General features: G+C 43.6%; 1 protein-coding gene across 2 annotated transcripts in view; it reads left to right on the forward strand.

Annotated features, from left to right (window-relative positions):
* The first annotated feature begins 16,751 nt into the window (after nt 1-16,751).
* LOC105689387 (steroid receptor seven-up, isoforms B/C) overlaps nt 16,752-23,991 on the forward strand; it is a 63,212-nt gene continuing 55,972 nt past the window's right edge. The window contains exon 1 of one of the 2 annotated variants that reach the window (XM_048649843.1): nt 16,752-19,271. In XM_048649843.1, the coding sequence (XP_048505800.1) occupies nt 18,950-19,271 (322 nt within the window). In that variant the 5' untranslated portion in view covers nt 16,752-18,949. The remainder of the gene's footprint in view (nt 19,272-23,991) is intronic. The other variant, XM_012406360.3, reaches the window with a different exon arrangement.

Consider the following 23,991-nt stretch of genomic DNA (forward strand, 5'->3'; position numbering starts at 1 on the left):
TCGCGTTTCAGATCAACGAAAGGGAGAGAACGAACGATAAATAGAAGGAAACGGAGGTACGCACACCCCCGTCCGAAGGGAGGAGGATGATAAAAAGAACGGTAGAAGGAAAGAGATGGGAGAGAGGTGGGGTTATGGGTTCCGGGGGACCAAGTTCTTTTCACCGGGAGTTAAAAAAGTCCCCGAAGCCGATGAAAATCCGCTCGGTCGCCCCGCGACTCTCGCTCGGTTTCGTTTCGTCGAACACCGCGATCGTAGCCGCGGCGCTTCTTTACACACGCGGTGTAAATAGGTGGAATTAATATAGCCGATGATTATCACGCCGCACAACACGATTCGACTCACTCTTACATACGAACTTACAATATTGGCCGCGACGGAGGATACGCGAGCGCCCCCCACGCCACAAGCGTTTCGACGCTCCTCTTACAAATTTATCGAGGGTAGGCGTTAGACCGTACGAAATTAATTCTACCAGATTAACGCGACTCCGTTGTACCGAAACCCGCGGACACCCGATCGACGAAATTTTAACCGACGAGAAAAAGGACGACGACGATATCGTTTCACGTATCGCGACGTATTGTTTCATCGGAGATCTGTTTTTACGCGGATCGATGATTTTTTAGGGGATGTTACGACGATTGTAACGATGACGCGTTAATGTTAATAACGACGGTGGTAACAACGACGATGACTATGATGATGATAACAAGCCAGGGATAATGAGAAAGAGGAGGCGGAGGCGGAGGGCGTACGAGTCGAGACTACGTCGTAGACGACACGGTTAATTAGGAAAGCCCAGGGATAATTTGTAGATTATTAATTAAGACGAAGATTAATGCGGTGGCATTAATCTCTCGACGTTACACGGTATAATACATAGATTTAGGTGTGTACACGCGCACATAAACATAAGTATATAACGTACATTACGATATATCATCCGAAATGCACGTGGTTTCATTTTCAACCCAAAGTATCAGGTTATAATATTAACACCCTTCGACTGCGCTTGTACAAATTCCTCTGGTGGGGGCAACGATATTTTCATTCTTTCGATTTCGACTCGAACAAACTAGAAATCTCCATTCTTATTCAGACCGAGCGGTATCAAAGTCTGTCGGATTCTCCCTGATTTGTCGCATCGATTAAGAATTAAATGACGCGACAGGTCAAGGACGTTGAAAACGGAGGATCGCGTACCGACAATTTTCCATCCTTCGAGAAAGGTTCAAATATTTTTTGTCATCCGCGCTTCAACCGTTCGACTATCATGCTTTTATCCCTGAGGGCACATAGGCACGCAGCAACTACGCTCTCTTCCCTCCTCTCTCCCTCTCTCGCTCTATCTCTTTCTCTTATCGCGTTATAACTTCTCGCTTCTTTTATTTTTTTTTCATTTTTATTTTATTTTCATTTTTTTTGTTGCTCAATTTCTCTTCGCCAAGTCTCATAAAAGACGAGAACTTGACGGACGGACGGACGGACGGACGGACGGACGGACGGATGGATGGATGGATGATGAGTAAAAACGATATACCTTATACCTCGTACACTCTTAGCGGATGCCATATGGCTAATGGCTTCCGCGTACGTTTCTGTTATACTCGTAGTCATTGATAGCTGCTCGCTTCTAGCGTCTGCGATAAACGCGTGAAAATAAAAAAAAAAAAAAAAAAAAACAACGACAATGGTTTCTCACTTTTTTAATCTATTTTTCAATACTTTTATTATTCATACATACTGGATCTGCGACGCGTTGCGTTTGGCGACCGACTAGGTACGCGTCGATTATATTCCAGACATTTGATTTATTTATTCATTTTCTCGATTCATGTGTTTTCCGGTGTGAGAAAAACACATCGGATGAATCAGTTTATTTTTGTTTCCTCTTCTATTTCGTAGCAGCTACAATTCCGTTCGGTTTTTGATCAGGTGTGTGCGTACGTGCGTTTGTTTGTTGTTTTTTTTTTATTTTTCGAACCCGTTAGACGCACCGCGGCGGTTCTCGCGCTGAACGCTATATAAAAGTAACAATAAGTGATCGTTTCCTGGTTTGAATATTCATCGGCGAGGTGTCACGAAAAGGTCAGCCGGCTTCCTCGTGATGTTCGACAAAACAAACTTGGAATACGCGCGGTTTGTGGAACGCCGACGTCGAGCCGATATTTCCAGCTGAAAGTTTTTTTATAAAAATCAATCGCGCGCGTATGAAAAATTTTCCTCGACACGATTCCGTTCTAAGAAAATTCAATTTTGATAAAATATTTTAGGCTAGTCGTGTAAATGTTTTTCTATTTTTCACTAGACCGGAAAAATGTAATCGTTGAATGTAGTTTCTGGAGTGGAGTCAAAACTCCTACCGCCCTTCACCGGTGCTTTTTACCCCCGGACATGTCGTAGGAAATTTTCAGAAAATCGCTCATTTCGATTTCAAGATACATCAGGTATATACATATATACCCAGGTCCCGCTTAGTGTCGAGAAGAGTTTCGGAAAGAGAGAGAGATGATGGACTGGTTCTAAAGGACCCACGGAGATCCGGCGCGAAGGACAAAAAGGGACCATTAATTATGACAGGTTGATGTACGAGCGTTACGAGGAGCGACTCGAGGAGGATGATGATATATCCAACCCCGAGGGGTTGAAAGTGCGAAAGGAGCAAAGACGCACCGCACCGGCCATTGGCCGCGTCCGATCCCGAACGGTCCCGACTCTCGGACCCAACCCCGATATAAAACCGGACCCGCGCTTCGTCTTCGCGCGTCCCGCCAACGGAAACGATGATTATTCCTCGGGAGACACCGAGCGATCGCATTTTTCCGGACAATTGACGAAAATCGCGTTGAAAGGATCCGCGGATCCCGGAAACGCGAAGTATACGGAGAGGACGTTTCATCCGTCGGTGCAAAGTGTGTCGTACGGTAGACACCGCGGAGGTACGGTTATCGGTAAAGTAAAACAATGTAAAATGTACGTCTGTTAGAAGCGTTAAAAGCCTTCTCCGTCAACCCTTTCTTTATTCGTCGTTCGGTCCGTTCAGTTCGGAGAGTTCCCCTTTCTAACATCCCTTGGGATGCACCCTATCATCGATATGCTCTATACCTCGTCCCCGGGGACGTAGTGGTCCCCGGTTTAGGATCTCAATCGGTATATGGTATATAGTCGAGCAAAAAATCTCATTTATCCATTGTCCTGCGGATACGGCGTACAAAATCTCTCCTCTCCTCTTCTTTTTTTCTTTTTCTTTTTTTTTTCTTTTCCTCCCTCCCCATATATACCTACCGGTAAAGAAATTCATCCCATGGCCGGCTCGTGCACCGCTCGTTCATCCGCTCGCGCTTCATTGTGTAAGACGTGTTTATTAACTAAGTCCAATTCTTCGGCTCCCGGAGCAAAAAATAAAGGAAGAAAGAAACGGGACGATGAAAAATAAAGGACCAATGATTCTTGAGATATATTCAAGGGATGCTGCGTGCGCCTTTTGCACCCCGCACAAAAGATCCACGTCCCGAATCACCTCGTGTAGGTATTGTATATGTATAATACACATGTTCGAAAAGTAACACCTTAATTCTCTTTGTCGTACCTGGGGAGGACACGTGATCTCCGATGCTTAATTTAAAAGCGGAGTCGAATGAATTTTAAAATCCTGACAAAAAAGAGCAACGCAATCCGCACGGCGCTTAACGCTCTTGGAGAAAATTCATGGAACTCGTCGTTTCTCTGAAGAGCTACTTGGATCCTATTTTTTTTTTTTTTTTTTTTTTTCGTCTCGCCATTGCAGTTTTACCGTAGTGATAACGTTTATTTTCTTTCTCACGCTCCGCGGCGGAATTTTTCATCGAATCTCGTCGTTGCGTAGATTGAAAAAAAAAAAAAAAAGAAATACATATCGTACACAGGTATGTACATTACGTATGTTCGTATGGGTGTGTAAGGTAGGCGCATCGTGAGCTCGAATAAACGGATTAAAGGATGAGCCTTATAAGCGTTTATAGGAACCTTGCGTCGACGCCGTCAACGGTGCTAACAGGATTCCCAATTACAGTCCAGACGGTTTAACTCGCGCGGAAGGTTTAACGCCCCCCCCCCCCCCCCCCCCTCTCTCCCGAAATCAGATGACGAAACGTGGAAATTGGAAACAAAATACTCGCGCACCCGGTGATCGTTCGTAAGATCGGGGAAAGAAAAAGAGGCGATCTTTTCCATTTTCAAAATCAACGCAAAACCTTTCCAACGATCATTTTCTTTTTTCGCATTATGCATATTTCGCAAAAAAAATCATCACGTTCTTACACGAGTCGTAAGATACTTCTCGAGTATATTACAACTGGGCAAAGAAAGAAGAAAAAGAAACCACCTCATTCGCAAATATTTTTCTAATCATTGCAAATAAACACCAAACATTCGTTCAATGAATTCTTAAGGGAAAATTCCCTTGTTAGATCGCACTCGTGTAATCCCGTGGCGGATTTGAGTATTGTAAAAAAAAAAAAAAAGAACACAACAAATAACAATGGAAGAGAAACAAAAAAGAAGAACCTGTATGAGTCCGGTATATATACGTTTTCCTTGCGCAGGTCTCGGGTATCAGTTACCACCTATTAATTCAGGTATGCGTATCTACGACTAGATAGAGGTACGCGTACGCCTCGTACAGCGGGTCTAGCGAACCCTTAGAACGGGCCCTAGACCCCGAGAACCTCAAGGGTTGGTTATTTCATACGCGTAAAACTGACCGTGGTTTTGTTTCTCACGCAGGACAAAGGACGCCGCCGCCTTTGTTTGCACATAGGAATAAGAAGTAATTACCTTTCCGCATCCCCGTCCGGGGCATCGAAATTATGCGACGCGATGGCGCTGGCTGCAGGAGCTTTTTTCTTCTTCGTTTCGTTTTTTTATTTTTACATTTTTTTTTTGTTTCTTTGACACACCATCGGGAGCCGGAATTCAATTTCTCTTTTCGCGACGTGATCGAAGACTCTTCGGAGGCTGTACTTCCTCGGCGAAATTTGACGAAAACCATTTATCTTTTCTTCACTTTGTTCAAGGAGGTGAATACGATCCGACCGCGGTAATGTGTTTGAAAATAATATGCGCACTCGTTGAAAGTAAAAGTGGGCGCCTATCTTTACTTTGGTCTCTTAGGTTAGATTATCATTTCGAATACGCGTGGTACGCTCGTCGGATCAATTTTACATCGTTAATAATTTCCTAGAAACGATTTGTTCGCTACATTTTTTTCATCCCTACCTTTATTTCGCGTAATTTTATTTCGAAAAGGTAGTGCTGCCGGACCTCGGCGTTCGTTACGCCGATCCCTATCATATTCCGCGTACTTCATGTACAGGGTGGACCGTTTCACCCGAGAAAACGTATTGTCTCAAGGGCAATGGAGTTTTAAGGAAAAATTTTGGCGACGAAATCAAGTCGGACGAATCAAAGGCGGTAATACGGTGTCTGATTGGTTTTTTGGTTGGCCCCACCGACTCTGTTTTTTTTTAAATGGAACCCCCTAGTTTTTTGGCGGATTCGAAAATTTGATGAAAAGAAAGAACGAGTGTACAACTTTCACTTTTTCCACGGGTGTTGCAAACGACAGCGACTCGTTTCTCGGAGGATTCCGGTTCGGATGGTAAAACTTGCGTCCGAATGATCCTCAGTGTTGCCGAGGTACCCCACCGTCACGAGTTAAACGGTCCACCCTGTATACGGATATCTATTTACCATTTCGTGGAGCGATTCACCCCGTTTTGAATGGGCGCTATCATGTTGCCCATTAGTAAGTGTACGAGCAGTCCGTTAATTAGAGCTTAATTAGACCACGGAGGGTGGTAGTGGTGGTGGTGGTGGTGGCGGTGGCGGTGTTGGTTTATCCTCCCGTCGCTGCGCGGGTTTGACGTGTACAGATACGTACTTATTACTACTCGAGTTCAAAGGAACTGACGCTGATACCGTCGAGTTTTCATCCCCCGAACCTCGAAAGTCGCGTCGACGCCATTTTCGAACTCCCCCTCTTTCGCGCCGTGCGTTGGAGAGAAAAAAGAATCGGCGAATCGTGCGTGTACGCGAATGCGTCAGAAGTTATACGATCGTACAAGTATTCAAAGGGTTCGGGGCGAACCGAAGGTCCGTGCAGCAGGGGAAGGTTCAAGGTACGGCGGATCGGACCTAGCCTGCTATTCGTTCGATCTACCTTCATTTTTTCTTATTTTTCGTAAAGACGAAAGAAGAAAGCTCGAAGGCGGAGAAGAAAGAAAGGACGAGGAAAGAGGGGAGGAAAGAACGAAGAATGTTGTAATAAAGGAACGAGTGACGAACGCGGTGGATTTATCGGTCCGCGTAACCCATTGTCGAAATGAGAGAAGTAAAAGAACTGGTGCATGCGTACGTCCATAAGCTGCTGCCGAGTTAGAAACGAAAAGGTATTCTATGCGATAGGAAGGGTTCTTTCCCGCGTTGTAGGTACAGGTGATCCTGAATGGGGTATGTATCCTGGCGGGGATCTTTAACCCCGAAAGGGTTAGAGGTTGGTTATTATAGTTGACTGAAGAGAAGAACAGCAGTTAAGAAGAATATGAGATCAGATTAGGTCACGATGTTGGGGATGCTGCCGCTGGAGCAGACCTGCCGTTATTATTATGTGTTGTTTTTTTTTTTTTGTTTTCTCTCTCTCTCTCTCTCTCTCTATTCTTTCTTTTCTTTACATGCGTGTTACCGGCACCCCTCGATAAACGCGTTGGTATATACATGTAAAATATGTTTATGTATTAAACAGACCACGCTTTTGTCGCCTTTGTAAAACCGTAATAACACGACGGGTACGCGGCGCGTACCTACTACAAAAAAAAAAAAAAAAAAAAAAAAAAAGGAAAAAGAAAAAGAAGAAATGAAACAAAACGAAGAAAGAAAGACAAAAACGAAGTTAAGAGTGCGTAGAAGGAAGAGAGGGTAAAACAGCGCCGAATAGGGTGAAAAAGAGAACGATAATTGCCGCGTGCCGAGTATAACAAAAAAAAAATGACGTATTTTCAATTTTGACCGGCAAAATTGTGGAGCTTGATTCGATACGAATTGAAACTTATCCACACTCTAATGACGGCGAGAATAACAAAGTTATCGTCATTGTTTGCGACGTGGACCATGCGATATAAAATCGAAATCGAGAGACGATACCGAGACAATCGCGTGGTCACGCAGAGTGGATTCGGTATGGTCGTAACTTGAGATTGTGCAGCTATAGGTACGCATATACGTATAATCTTGTGACGTATCGAATCGGGCCGCAGTCGCATCCGGTTAAGATTCATATTATGTATACGTATCGCAGATAACGACGAGTGCAATTTTATATATCAATAATCGTACGCGAATATGTCGCGCATCAGCGAAACAGTCGCGACAGAAAGAAAGAAAGAGAGAAAAAAACTTTCTCTCGTATAAATCAACATCAGATTATATACGAACGAACAGCTGACGAACGAAGAAAAAGGAGAAGTGCAGCAAAAGAAAAAACTGTACGAAGTTTTCTTGAAAGTTGTTGCCGTGACGAGACATACCGTACATGAGAAATAACAAAATAACAAACGACAGTTGTTAAACGACGGTGATGATCATTACGACAATTTGTCAATCGCTGTACGACCGAGAGGGAGAGAGAGAGAGAGAGAGAGAGAGATGAAAAAATTCCTTGATAAATCGTTAAGCAATCAATGAGTAGTGAATATAAATGATCGCTGTGATTTTGATTAAAGATCATCAGAAATGATCCGAGAAACTCGCCTCGAATTATCGAGCCGAGTCGTTAATATCATTTGAATATATATGTTTACAGAGATGCAGGGTCGGTCGGCGGGAGAAAAAAAAAAAAAAAGAATGGAGAAAAATAAAGGAGAAGGAAAAGGAATGCGCCTTGCGTCAGAAATCTGTGTCTACATATTATTTCTGATTAGATTCGCACGTCGAAGCTGCCGATCGGGAGTCGAAGAATTTAATTGAATCGAAAGAACGAGGTGGTCACACGCGCATCCGTCGACTAAATTAGGCTAACGACCGAAAGCGATCGATCGAGAGGAGAAGAAAAAGATGAAAAGAAAAAAAAAAGGAAAAAAAAACCAGATCGCGATTCCGCGAAGTGATCGACTCGCGACTTTTTGTCGTACGGTGCGCGGAATCGAGATCGGCGAATCGCCGGCACGCAGGCGACGACGATTAACTTCGCGCGACACCCCGTATGCGATGCAAATGTAGAGTATTTGAAAATTGTTCAATTACGTTAGGCACATGTGCGAATAAATGTCGCATATATATACATATATGTACACGGGAAAAGATCAGATGGCTCCGCTTTTAACTCCACTTCATTTCCAATTCATTCTCTACTCTCGGCTCTCCACTCTTCACTTTTCATTCCACTTTACCCCGCGCGCGTGTATAAACGTGCGCGTACGCACGTACACACACGTATAGATATGCACGTATATATATACATAGGCGCGCGCGCGGTACAGTATAACGAGCACACGCGTTACACGGGGACACCGCGCATACGTATACAAGGCTCGCCGCAAGCTCAATCGAGCTTGCCTTTCAACCCCCGACGTATATATACGTGGGATATATCAAGCTTACATGCACATCGCGACATATGTCATCGCGGTCCGCGCGATCAAACTTCAATATACACACGTACCTATATACATATGTATGTATACACGTACGGGATGTACGCTACCGAATATTACACACCCCACGCAGAAATATATATATATATATATATACATGTACATGTGTATAGATGTATTATATTCCGCGGGTAACAAAACCTCGAACTCAAAAGCGACCCCCTTTATATATACGGTACCCATACCTACCTATACACATACGTATATCGCGCGTAGATTCGTCGAAGAGATGAAAATGAATCTTCCGTACGCTCGGAAAATTGAAGAAAGTAAAAAAAAGTGCCGAAGGGGGGAAAGAAGTTCGAATTAAAGCAAAAGATTATTCACCTGCGCGATCGCGTGTATATCTGTACGTCGCGCAGAAAAAAAAAAAAAAAGTAGAATAAAAGAAGAGGATATAAAGAAGGCGGCGTGTGTGCGTCGCGGAGTTACTACACCGCAGGGGTGAAGGGTGAAAAAAGCGGGGGAAAGGGGCTTGTAAAAAGAGGAGAGCGGGGGGCGAATACCCCCGAGGAGCTCCGACACCATTGTCCGGAATACACTGATTAAAAAACCATTCCGTATATAGATAACATTTCCCGGATTTTAAGTAACTTCCAGCTCTATAGGTATGTGTATATGCTGTCGAACGGCGGCGAACGCGCGGCAAATATCATTTTTCGAACGCTGCTGAAACCGACGCCCCCGCTGCATCGGGTGGTTATTTTAAAAAATCGAGTCAAAGACTAAACCCCCCCCCCCGAGCAGATTCGGACGTACACGACTCCGACTCCGTTCAGTTCGTCGCACGTGCCGTTTTTATCAAATATAATTTCTTCGAGGACCGGAGCGCCAGAAGCATCCGAACACATGTGTGTGTACGTATGTGTGCGCGTATTTACTGCAGCGAGTAGAAGGCACACGAGGCACGTATATATAAGCATCGTACCTTCCAACTAATTACCATAACAGTATGATAGGAGTAAAGTGGCTCTTTAGATATTAGAGGCGCGCTTCAAGAGCCATATAATGTAGATACATACATTACCATTTTACATTAGATAAATACACGCACGTATGTACCTATATACACCCGTATGTACAAATAAAAAGGAAATAACTCGTGCCCTAAACGCCGTACCTACGCGTATAATGGTGCACGTGCGTGTATGCAGCATCTTCTGATTCAATAAACGAATAAATTCACGTAAACATAAAACCCGATACAAGCGCGCACATACGTGTACAGCCACGCGGTACGCCGACGTACGTCGAGTGTAATAAAATAATCGCGGATTAACCACGAAACGTACGATATCAATTTTTAATTACCTTATACGACGAGCGACCCAATAAAAATGAGTAATAATAAAAAAAAAAACGTTATTTCCGTACGCAGCGCGGAATTGTGTACTTTGAAATGAATTTTTTTCACCGTTATACGTTAGCGCTCAATTAATTTTTCGACTCGAGAAAACTAACCATCTGTAGGTGCGTACGTGTTCACAGGTAACCTGTATACATGAACGTGTGAAAAATAGTCGTGTCGTTACGGAGGAGAGTCGGCTACTGGTACAAAATTTGTAAAATTCGTGAAAAAGAGGGATGGGAAAATGGAAGACGAACGAAAAGGTGAAAGGGAGAAATTTTCCATGTTTGTAGAAAGCGAGGCGTACGATGATTTTCATCGTTAAAACGTCAACGCCGATACAAACGGGGGTCAGAATTTCGGGTAAAAGTTTAGAGCGCGATGTTTACGGACGGGAAAATTCTTTCCCCCGCATTATTATTATTGTTATAACGCGAGGTTTAGATTAATGGAAGTTTCTATCCGAGTTTACCGTTTCTCCAAAATCTTTCAATGTTACAGACGAACGAGGGCTGCTGTATAATAACAACAATAATAATAATAATATCGACGAACACGTTAAACGGTTTCGACGTTTCGATCATTAGCGAGAAAATTGACCATCGATGCAACGCTGCCTGCAGCGGCTATTATAACAATGGTTATATATATATATATATATATATACACGGTATTATAGATCGGGGTGAAAGGGATGAAAAGCAAACGTTCGTGGCGTAATAGGAGAAAGAAAAATTTTCACTCGCAAATGGGCTTGTTTGCGCATTACGTGTACACACCGGTATCGTTTGCTCCGTTTAACGCGGTTTCTCACTGAAAAATCGAAAAGATATTCATTCGATCTACTGGGACATTCGCACGACGTACTGGGTAGTAACGGTTCGCACCCCGTATACAGGTACATGTGTACAAAATCGCGAGATATTTTCAAGTTGTAATTTTCGTTTGTTTCTTCTTATCATTGTTATCAATTTTATCGCTTCGTTAATCGAACACTACTCAATCGAACACCTTAATTAATCAAGTTCGTTTGCCGAACAATCTGGGTGGTCAATCTGGGTGGTTGTGCAATCGACTCGGAACGGCCTGTGTGTGCGTATCGTGTCTCGTACGAGTTGAAATTTCACGTGAGAATCGTCCGTTCCATCCCCGTCCGATGCAAAGTATTCAAAGTTACAGATCACCGCTGCGCCCGATTCCTTACGGGTATACGGTAGCTAAGCTACTATTCAAGGGGGGATGACGGTAGGAAGGTAAACGTACCGTGTACGCGGGGTACCTTGGGGAGCCTAAAACCATTAATTTATCGCAAACTTACGTTACAGTCGTACGAGGTAGGAAGTGTACGTGTAACCGTATAAGGTACCAAGGGGGAGAGGGGGGGGGGGCATCTTGACCCGGGCTAATCGTGGGACAGGTGACCGTTCACGACCCTTAATATTTCCGAGCGAAAAACTGGTCAGCATTATAATCGTTTATACGACAAACTTGTATGCATAGGAAACTTATATTATAAGGGATATGTCGGCTTATTTTATGTGGGGTTGGAAGAGAAAATAAATGAATAACCTCGCTGCCCTCGTGTATATGTGATACGCATATACATGTATAGGTCGTCTATGTATTTTTGCATTTTATTTATTAACGCGCCGATTTTTAGCTCGCAGTTCCCGCGATTGGTGTGTTTTTGAAACATTGAATGGATGAAGAATTTTCAGCGGATGTTTTATTCGTTTCGAGGGTTTGAAAAATTTATCGAGCCAATTTGAGGACCGAAGAAGAAAACTTCGAGCTTCTGGAGGATGAAACTTTTCAATTAGCAACACAGACGAGTCGAAATTTTAATTATGCGCAATTTTAGAATACCCACTCCGCCCTGTAGTACCGATGTTATATACCGTGAGTTTTAACCCCACGAAAGTAGAAATCAGAGACTTTGATAATAACATTAGTATAAACACTAATATAAACATGGCGTCGAGTTAACCTCGCGTTAATTAAATTTTAACCTCTCAGGAGTTTTAATTATACAAGAGCATCTTACACACAAATTGAATCTCCGTTGTTGAATACGGTTTTAATTTTTATCGCATATCGTCGTCTTGGAATGCGAGAACAAAAACGAAATCAAAAATATAAGGGTTAAAAAAAAGTGGTACTAAGAAAAGGGATCGTCGAGGGGGTAAGGGTCGAACGTTCGATCTCGCCACGGATTTATTCGAGGAATCGCGTTATTCGAATCCCGTTTCTCGCGCGACTCACGATTATATACAGTAGAACGATAACCGCGTAACAATAAAGAGCGAACGATAAATAAATTATTAATTAAAATATACACGCGGCATCGCGGGCGATAGGGCTGATATAATGTTAAAATAATACCGCCATGGGAACAATGCGATTTTGCCCTAGGAAGTATATAATATAAGTAGAGTGAAGAAGAATAAGAAGAAGATGGAGAGAAACGACGAGGATTCCCGCTGGAATTTCCCGAACGTGCGCTACGTGTACGCCACGTGTATCTGTGTCCGTAATCTGTATATACATACATACATACATATATATATACATATATATATATTTAGAGCTTGCGTACATGGGTGTACGGGCGTGCTTCGTACCTCTACAAGCTCGACTCGGAGTTCTTAAACTCCGTAAAGCTCGCGTTGCCTCGCGCGCCCGCCCGCCCGCTCGCCGGAGAGTTAATTTCGCGGCATTAACAGTCGAAAGAGTGCGAACAAAGAGACTCAAGGGAGAAAGCGCGACGAGGTATAGATAAGGGAAGCGAGCGGCATCGGCGATGCGGCGCCAAGGAAGGAAAGAAAGAGAAGCGCGCTAGCGCCAACACAGGAAATATGAAACACAACCGCGTACAGGAGGTATGTGTATTCTCCAGCGGTAGCCGGTATTCTCCGTACAACGGATCGCGATGCACTTTGCCGTATACATATACGGAGGAGCAGTGGTTTTCATTTTTCCAAACTTTGGAAAATATAAGAGTTCAAAAATTCACCCCCCGCGATTGCGAACTCACGTATTACCTACCAAGACGCGGAGCACCCCGTCGACGTATATGTATATATATACCTAAACTGCTAATATTTTCCGTATACACTTCCTCTTTTGCTCTCAATTCATCCCCCCTACCCCCCTCGTTTTTTGTTTCGATTCTTTTTTCTCTCTTTACGTGAACACACGTATGTTATATACGTATATATGTACAATATACGCACAGGGTGCCCGAGTAATAACCCCATGAAAGAATACCTGTACATATGTGATAAGTATGTATATGTATTATATACACCTGCTTATGACGTGATACGTAAAAGATGATTATTATACATAGGTATACAAGTAGATATACAATGTATAGATACAATGTGAAAAATATAACGTGGTATATAGACGTATATGGATAATAATTCAGACGAATTAGAGTATTGATAAAATTAATAATAAGGGATGAATCACACAAAATAAACTTGAGAACCGCAGAGTATCTATATCGCATTATTTAGAACCCAACGTACATTTTTTTTAACCACATAAAGAAAATAGAGATTTCAAAATGATTTATAGAAAATTGTTGAATCCAAGTATACGTATACATAGGACGTATACGTATGTGTATAACGGAGAAAATCTGAAATTCAAAATAACCTACAAATTTGGTGTTCGATAATATACGTAATATGATAATAGCGTATACAAGGTAGGGGGAAATGAAGGTGGAGAGGGGGGAGGCGGGGGGGGGGGGGGGGGTGGTCGGTCGCGAAGGGGTGTAGTTTCGGGGGAGCGGAGGGGAGGGTTGAATCATTGAGACGCGGGCGACGAAGTACAAAAAGTAATTACGGGATGGTTTCCGGTAATCATATCTGGGTCGCATTGAATGAACTCATTGTTCGCGGCGCACCCTTCACCGCGGTGGCAACGTGAAGTCCACCCTTATCCACCCTCGTACTATACGCGACGACCAACGCCGCGTGCACCGTAGCCGCAATATTATATGTATACATACAAACCGCCACAGACTCGATCGTCGTACCCGCGACGCGGAACATCCTATATAGGTACGGTACCTACCCCCCCCCCCCCCCCCCCCGTCCTTCTATGTCTATATGTGTGTACACGATGTGTATAATGCAATACTCGAGTTTGCCGCTCTTTCGCTTTCCGATCCTCCGCCGCCGCAAACCAACTTCCACCCCCTCGCTGATACACCCTTATTATCGGGAATCAAATATCACGTGTATCGCGTATATTATATGTCGGATCAAAATTCTTATCGTTTTAATTTTTTCAAACGAACACTTTTTAATCAGCCATCGTTATTCTTTTTTTTTTTTTCTGAATCGCAAAAAATGTCAGTGGCGTTATTTTCAAACAACTTCGAGCGACGTTCTGAACGAATGAAAGAGGTTTTGAGAAAAAATGTTAAACTTTTCAAGAAATTCGTTTTTTTTTTTTTTGGTTTTTGCGGTTGAAAAGATTGGTCGTTTCGAAGAACGATTTGGTTCGGAAAAACTGAGTTGCCTAAAATATTGGAAGCCTAAATTTGACCCTCCGTATAACGGCGTCAGGCATTGCGGCCGGAGCAGCGGTGACTTTTAACGGTGCTAAGTTCAGTCAAAGGTTAAATAATTGACATCGGTTCAAGAGGATAGATGCCAAAGTACCTATTTAGACCTCAACACATACGAAGTAGCGCGCGTAGAGCGCGTACAACGTATGCGCGAATTATAAGTACGGAACGAGCGAATCTTCGACGCGATCTAAAGCGACGAGCAGCTCAAACTTCTACACGCTCCCGGATCGGCCGAAGCGATACTATTTACAGATCGCAATTGGGTATACGCGTGGATACGCGTTTTCGAGCCCCGGTTAAAATCGTCGCTCTATATTATACCCACCGCGTCCGCGAGCGATCTCAAAAATCACCCTCTGTAACAAACTTGAAGAACAAGGAAAAAACAAAAATTCATTTGAAAAAATAACAATCGATCAATTTTATCCGATCGTAACATCGCGAATAATTCGCGAAGATCGTAAGAATTAAAATCAGAAAAAAAAAAAGAAGAACGCGCGAAACGATCGGATGTATGTGTAACATATATGGTTGGATCGTACGCATCGGCGAAGTCGTTTCGTACGTAATATTTAACGGAGTTTGTAGAAAAAGCGAAAAAAGAAGGGCAAAAAAGAGGAAAAAAAAATAAAAATAAAAATAAACAAACGGGGGTTGCTTCGGGGTTGCGATCCACGACCCGACTGACCCAAGTCTGTCGGCCGCGTTCCCTCGGAGTCCGTATAATATCCCACCCTAGATGCTCGGAATATATATGTGCGCGTGTGTATAGGTGACGTACGACGGGTGTGTAACGGTGAGAGTTGGCCTGCGGGCGTCGCGACGTCGCTCGTCGAGTTTCTCGTTGCTCGGGGGCGGGTTCAGCCCATTTTTCGCACCCTACTTGACTCCGCGTCCCCATTGGCTGACGCCCTCTAGATCTGACCTCGTCCTAAGGCCACCCCCGCAAGGTAGGTACCGTACCGTACATAGTACGGTATAACGTGTAGGTATATACGTGTATACTCCTCCGCACCCACCCCCGCGATATCCACCTGCGAATGTACATATAGCGGAAAGCGAGCGGGGAATAAAAAATGAGGGTATATTTATAACCGCCTATGTACGTACGTATACCTTATACTCCGCGCTAAATACATGACGAAAATAATTCGAAAAAGGAAACGCCAGGAACTTATGTTGTACCCACACGCTGCATGGTATGTACCTACATACCCTGCCCCGTATGGTTTTACGTTCGATTATTCGAAAATGCAAATCATTACGTCATTGGAATTTCTCTCCTTCTCTTTTCTCGATCGGAGTGAGAATTTTTGCATCCATTTCAAAGTTATACGTCTTCAGGTGAGTCGATTGTTACACACTCGCGATATATTCATGCGAATACGTTGTACGACGATATGAACAACATATGTATATATATATGTATATTATATACGCGGTACATACGCGATAATATGTTCGAGACACACGTGTTGCATAATAATAGCAACCAGTTTCGCTCCGCCTCCAAAGATATCGTCGTTTTAGAATCGCTCCCCGCCCACTGCACGTAGCGTTAACCAGATAAGAAAAACTTGAAGGAAACCAAATCGATCAGGGAGTGAGCGAAAAAAGTGCAACGTCGACGCGAACGCGACAATTGACGTCTTGCAGCCGACGGTGACCGCGAAAAATCCGAACCTTCCCGAACGACGAAAATTTCGCTCCGTCCGCCGGTTTTTTTTCTCTCTTAAAAACGATAGCTGAAAACTGTATACAACTGACGAAAAACGGCGATCGGAGCGAAACATTCCACGTATCGCGCGTACTCAGGTGTAACACGGCCCTCGCGAGATCGTCCACCGGTTCGGAGGGAAGCGAAGTGAATTCCGAGCGGTCGAAGTGCGGGGTGGATCGCGATCGCCGTCATCGGTTGATGGCAATGATATCGAAGGTAAGGGTTAGAAGAGCATAAAAAGGAGGAGGGGGAAATAAGGGGGACAGGGTCGGGAGCCAATGAGAGTTGTTTCGGGGCGAGACCGAGATTCGACCCCACCTTCGGTAGTCATGGCAACCGTTCGTACAGTGAGAGACCTGCCGAGGTTTACGGGTGGTGGGGGGCCAGGTCGGTGTCAGGGGTCGCCGGTGACGGCAGTCGGTCTCTGGTCGGCCACAAGAATAGTCGTCCTCGAGGTCTGCCGCGGGATTTCTTAAAGCTAAAGACAGAGACGCACTATATACCTATATACCTTATATATATATATATATACATACATACATACATACATATATGTATATATATGTAGTACGTGCATATACATCTATGTATACATAGATACGATATTACATACACATATAAATATATATAAATTTACATACACACGGGCTACATAGTATGTACCAATGGTACATGGTTTTATGGTACGTGTACATCGGACGACGTGTGGATTCTCGTAATTAACGCGTTAAAATTACCCTTCAGCCGTATTAAATATTGTTGAAAAGAAAAAAACCATTTACAGATTATTATCATTATTAATCATCGAAGGGTGACGATTAAAACAATCTACACATCATCGATCAACGGTATTTAATATACGAAAATTTAAAGAGCAACGTATAAAGAGTAATTTCTTCGTTATTGTTGTATGATAATTGAAATTAAATCGCATTCGCTGATCTATTTCGATCGTGTATATGATCTACGAATAAAACACCTATCCGAATAATAGAAAAATTAAATAAAAGAAGCAAACACAGATCATCGAAAGAAAAATCAATTATTCATTGCTCCCTCGTGTGTGCTTAATTTATTTCATTCAATTTTTCGGTTTCTAAGTTATTGTTGTATCGAAATAGATTGATTTTGAAAAAAAAAAAAATTTTTTCAAATTTTTCGTCTATAATCGTGTATTCTGGATGAACAGCGCGAAAAAAACTAATCAATTGGCAGGTATGTTTTAAAACAACAGAAAAGGAAACGTCAAAAAACTTAAAAAGCAATCGAGTGTGAAGTGGATGAAAATAAAAAATTTTACAATTATTGTGCAACGGAATAATATTGATTAAATTATTGAAGTGAAGTTATACTCGCCTTTACCGTTACTGTTGTTATAATCATTTTTATTTATTTTTTTTTCAATTTTATATCTTACGAAAAAGATCTGAAAGTTCATATCCTCATTTCTATTGATTCGGTTTTTCATTTTAATTTTACTCTCTTGTATTTCCCTCGAAATTCGGAACAGTGATAAAAGTGTCGGTAATTTAAAAATGTTCGCTTCTGAAATTCGTCAGATTACTAGTTACTAGATCGGCGAAAATACAACAGCCAAAAAGACGTAATATACACATCAAATCTCTCGCCCGTCCCACATCGCGACATTTTTTTCTTCTTTCAAATTCGATAAATTTTACATGTCCGTCCGCGCCAATCGTTGATGAGAATAAAAAAGAGGAGAAAAATCAAACAACCGCGAGAACGACACGTAAATCGAAATTGATAGAAATACAATAATACACTCGTATCCGTCGAAGAGATAAAAAGAAAAAAAAAAGAAAGAGAAAAAAAAAAACTCTACGCACGTAACATTATTCCTGTACATGTATCGAGATGAAGTTGTGTAATTGCTCCGATGCAAATTTACAAACACGTGCTGCAGCAGCAGCAGCAGCAGCGACAACGCCAACCGAAACGAATAGAGCAGCATCATCGTCGGTTGACATCTCTGGCAACGGAATTTAATTTCAAATAAAGGATATACATACATATATTTGTTAAATAAAAAGTGTTGTGCAACAATCGTTTGTAGTGTACGTATACGTATATAACGGTTTTATAAATCATAATCGCGAGTTGAAGTGTGAAGGAAAAACGATAAAAAGAAACAAACTAATATACGACAGCAGAGGGGGTGCGGTGCGTGTGAAAACAGAAGAATCCGTCTCGAAAACCTCGGCAAATCGTTCGTCGATCGTTTGAGAGAGAGAAAAGATAGAAATAGAAAAAAGAGAAAAAAAACTAGAAACACATCAGACGAAACGGTAGAGAGAGGGGACAATAAACGAGGGAAGCAAAGGAAGAATCTCGAAAACGAGAGGTGAAGAAAAAATAGCAAAGCGTCCGGTGCGTCGAAGAAGCGACAAGTGTGTAAATTTAATAAAGTTAGCCGTCAATAAGTCAGGGTGGTTCGAGGGGGGTCAGGAGGCGCGGACGCCCTGGCGACGGCCGGGGTGGCGTACCCGCCCGCGACGGCGACGTTATTCCCTGCGCGAGGTCCCCCACATACGGAATTCGCCACGTTGGAGCTGGGTTTCTCATCGCGAGGCACCGCCGCCTCTATGGCGTTGGTGGCCCCGCCGCCCTCCTGGGCATCGCGGGACCCATCGTCGACCCTCGGGGGGGGCCCGCTCCAGGTAGGGCCCCCGCCCATGCCACCGACGCACCTCACGCCATCGGCGACACCCGAAGACATAACGGCCCTCGTGCCCGTCGGAAGTGTTTTGACGCCGAGGGACCCCCTGCCCCCGAGCACCACGCCCGGTAGCCAGGCCAATTCCTCCCAATCGGGGAGCTCGCAGACTGATAAATCGCCGAACATCGAGTGCGTCGTTTGCGGGGATAAAAGCAGCGGGAAACATTACGGACAATTTACATGCGAGGGTGAGTCGTCGATTGCATGATATCATCCCCCCCCCCCCTACTACCCTACAGATAAGACGGAAAACAATTTGCGATCGCGACCAAGTCCGCGTTCCTGCAAATTCCAGGAGCGAATCCGATCACCGTCACCCGTTTCATATCTTACGGTCGATCGTACTAATTGTTACTTCATCCCTCAGACGATTGTAAGTCTTGAAAAGTACCTACTCGTGGTAATCGGGTCCGATGATTGCCCGCTCGACGGATCGGGACACATCCGTCGATCGGTACGAGAGTCGTACTCGATCTGCGGGAAATTAGGATCGAAACGACGAAGGGAGAAGTCGAACGCGAAAGAAGGCGACGTCGTTTTGTCGGATACGGAGATAATGTCTCCGCAATTATCAGGTCCGACGATCGACTATGAGCTCTTCGCAGATCGGTATATGCGTATAACGGAGATCCGATGGCGGAATCTTTTTCGACCCTGTTCCAAAATCGGAATTACGATTATCTGGAGCGTATTGTACGTATATATACGCGGACGCGGTATTCACCCGAGCTGTTATCGGCTCCGGCTGATAAACCGCAGTACAGATCGCTTCGCGATGATGTACGTGAATATATGATTCGTTTCCTGACTCTCTTTCGAATATACGCAATTAAAATCGTATCTAATTGTTATTTTGGATATCGCGGTGCGTAGTAGATGATCGTCGTAACGAATCAGTGTAACGTATAGAAAATATGATTTTATTCGTCTCGATTCTAACGATCCGAAAAATCAAAATCAGGTGGGTATTAAAATTTATACAATCTGCACTCGTTCGCTGTAATAAGAGCCGATAACTGCGGTAGATATACGTACGCGTATACATATATACATATGTACCCCATACGTAGGTATAAGGGGTTACCCTAGTGGAACACAGATTCCTATTACCGTCAAACCGTGTGCGTAATATTCTTATATATAACGTGCCGCGTGTAGAACGTATGCATTATGTATATATACATACGTGTGTTATACATATACGTTACATCGTGTAAATAATCAGGGAGGGCACTCTGCGTAACGCATAATCAAAGGTAACCTTATATACCTTGAAACCTATACGCACGCGTGCGTTTTATTAAACTCTATCTAGTCAACGCGACGACGCTCCGTAATGTGCAGACTCGAATCACGTTTGCGATCGCAATTAGGGCCGATTACAACCTCAAAAATCTCACCGATCCGTTAATCAGCAATTATAATAGAGAAAATCTCGTGGCGTACAAAGGTGGATGCAATCAGGTCCGAGAACGCATTTTTCGGTATATTACATAGGGTGAAATAAAAAGTAAAAAAAAAGAGCCGAAATTAGCGAACGCAGTTCTTCGTTTGTACAATGTATTTTATACATTCTCCGGAAATATATTGAGACTTGTCTTGTGTATGTACATCGTATTTACACATAAGGAGAATAAATAATTGACCGATTTGTAAAATCGGTCTGACAAAATTTATTAATATACTCGATGGGTGTAAATATAAAAAATTGGTTCAAAAAAAAAAAAAAAAAAAAAGGAGAAACGAAATAAGTACGTACGTACATCGCAGAGAGCGAATCATCGGAATTGTTTTCGCAGTTTTTGAATCATCGGTCGCGTATTGTATGGAATAAAAAAAAATTACCGCGATTCACGATTCCGAGCAACAGTTGAGTTTATAGTATATGTAAATACGAGTGTAAATATATACGTGTGTGATACATAAATATAAATTGATAGACGCATGTAATGACGTATATGCACGCCCGTTGTATTTCCATTCTTAACTGCTTTAAACGTGATTAAATATTATATAGTATGTACGTACATATATATTCGCGGAAACGCTGAATAATTAATCCCCCTCTCTCTCTCTCTTCGTTAAATATAAGTAGGTAGCTACACGTAAGATACGCACACATATATACGTACGCATATGTATATAAGAATAAATGTACATATAGGCCTGCGGGGATTCACGCGCGTGCCTTTGTACGTACGACATCGAGCGTCGGTGTCCGATAATGAAGAAGAATGCGATTTCTCAGCTAAACGAACACGTCCAGTTTAAGGATAATTCGAGCGCGCGAGAATCCCGAATCCGCGGACCACGTATTGTACACGTATACGTATACGTATAGCTATACGCACACCGTGTAATGCGGCGGGATATCGGGCGCGCTTTCTTCTCTACCGTTATCAGGCTTAATGGAAATCTACCGCTGCAGTTCCCCGTACCTATGCCGCGCGCAAAGACGAAGAAAACGCTAGAATTACGCGCATCGAGAATTATTTACCACCCGTCCAAAGATATCCGCTCCTTATTTATGTCGGACCTGTACAACACACACATACATAGGTACACCTCTGTTGCACGTATTTACTCCGGATCGGCACACACACGGGCGCGCTCTATTATCCCGAATTACTCGACCACCCCTACACGGACGCGGTGGGTCCTTAAATCGATACCAAATTGATCAGCCGTCCCGTAATTTATATTATACCTAGCCACCCTGTATACACTGATATACGTGCATATAACCTACGGGCGAAGTGTCGGTGATTTATCCACAGGGATCAATCCCGTTCGGTCGGATTAACAATCGCAGAAATCTTATCCCGTTGTACTTTACTTTTTCGAGCGTCTTATTCGGAATCCGGTGGTTAATCGGGGGGGTGGGCGAACGCGAACGACGTATAAAATTGTTAAAATGGAGTGAAAAGGCGGCAATTTCGAATTTCATGGGATTAATTGAACGTCGGTGACGTGGGCGAGCAGCCCATTTATGACACGGTTAATATTTGCCCGCTATCCGGGGGGGGCCCACCCCCCGATGATCGTCGTCGCGTACGAGGCGTCGCGATTTTCTGTACAGGCGTATATCATCGATGTGCGCCGTGCGCGTATAATTTTTGATCTACATTATGCAGCGCGGGCAGCAGCAACTACCTATATCGCGTTATATTTTCCATCCCGTTTACGACGTGAGCGTGTGCGCGGCGAACGTCATTTTCGTGTATCGTGTACGTATACGTATACGTATACGTACGTACGTGTAACGCTGACAAATTGACGATAATTCGCAATCGTTTGACATCGGTTGACATCGAAATCAATTCTAACCGTACCGGCTAATATAAAGTGCGATCGCCGACAATTATCGGTATCATTCCGCCAATAACCGACTCGAAAATGTGGTGCGCGACGATGACGACCACGACCACGACCACGACGCGACGATGACGATCGTAATTGCGCGACCGTGTGTACGACGTCGATTTTCTATCCACGTTATGTACTTATACGTACAACGTGTGATACGTGCGTATCTCGTTCGCCCGCTCGTAAATAGGATATACAGCGAAAATTGTTCGCAAATACGACGAAGATCGAACGATCGTCGAATTACTCGTGAATTTTCGTTCCCATGAATCGTCCAGGTATACATATGGTACAGAGTACAGTATAAATTCGGGATGTACGGTTACGGCGATATTTCATATTTGTTTGTAGAACGTATTATATAATGAGCGTGTACCGTACATATAGGTGTATAATATCACCCGTTCCGTTACGTGATCCCGAAACATCCCCGAATAAAAGTCCCGCGCTTATAATGGGGATGACGGGAAGGAGTATAATAGGGTCAGTCCCGATGACCGCCGCACCGCACCGCGCCGCGCCGCACGAATAAAAAAACAAAACAAAACAAAACCGGACCTTTCGAAGTCTTGTATTTTCAAGGGTCGCGTCGGTAGAATCGGAGGAGACGGAAGAAGAACGCCGAGAAAAGGTAAAAAGGAAAACTGGAAGGACGCGGAAGTATGTGGCGCACACGCATCTACATATATGTATAAGAGAGAGAGAGAGAAAAAAGAGGGTAGTATAATACGCCAGGAGGTGCGACTCGGGTCATTAATCAAAATATTTCTACTCGTCATACATTTGCGTAAGGATTGTGCAGTCCGGCGAGGATGATATAGGTCGCAATGTACCGGCGCAGGTCCGATTCAGGTGGAGGGCCGAACCTCCGAGGAAGAAGACCCCAACTGCTTCGGAAATCTGGTCTACCCTTGCCCGGCGTAGGGCAGGGACGTGTCGTGCAAATGAATCATCACGAGGTTCTCCGCGGCCAAAGTTGTGGCCCGGTTTTCCGATTTCCCCCGACAAATATCGTGTGTGTGTGTATACCGCCTACGACGAAGTTCCACGCCGTTCGGATATAACGGATCTTATTGTTAATAACGCGCCAACCGAAGAGATCCGCAGGTTCGAATTTCCGGTATAATGTAATCGCGTGCGATATACATACGCGGTCGAAGAGCTGGACGCAATTAATCCAACGATTACAGGGTCCCGGGACCTCCTATTCGGAGTAGGATAATCCGAACACGATCACACAATTCACAATCGGACGGAAACCTCCGTACCGCCGTTCCCTCGAGATCTTCGCCGTTCGACGACCCTCCGAAGTTGACCGTTGAAAATCGACGTCTGGATATCGTACGACGAAAAATTGTCGACATTTTTCGTCCGTTATCAACCCCGAAGTCGTTTCGATGGAAAAAGTTATCGAAACGACGGATAAAATGCGAGTGACGTCGGATGATCACGCGGTATAACTGGATAGGTACGTACACTACGAGCGCGTTAACGTTGGAATTATTATTGAAGACCTTCGCAATCCGTATTCCGTACGTACAT

This window comes from Athalia rosae, chromosome 2 (assembly GCF_917208135.1).
Source record: "Athalia rosae chromosome 2, iyAthRosa1.1, whole genome shotgun sequence".
In the NCBI taxonomy this organism is placed as follows: Eukaryota; Metazoa; Arthropoda; class Insecta; order Hymenoptera; family Athaliidae; genus Athalia; species Athalia rosae.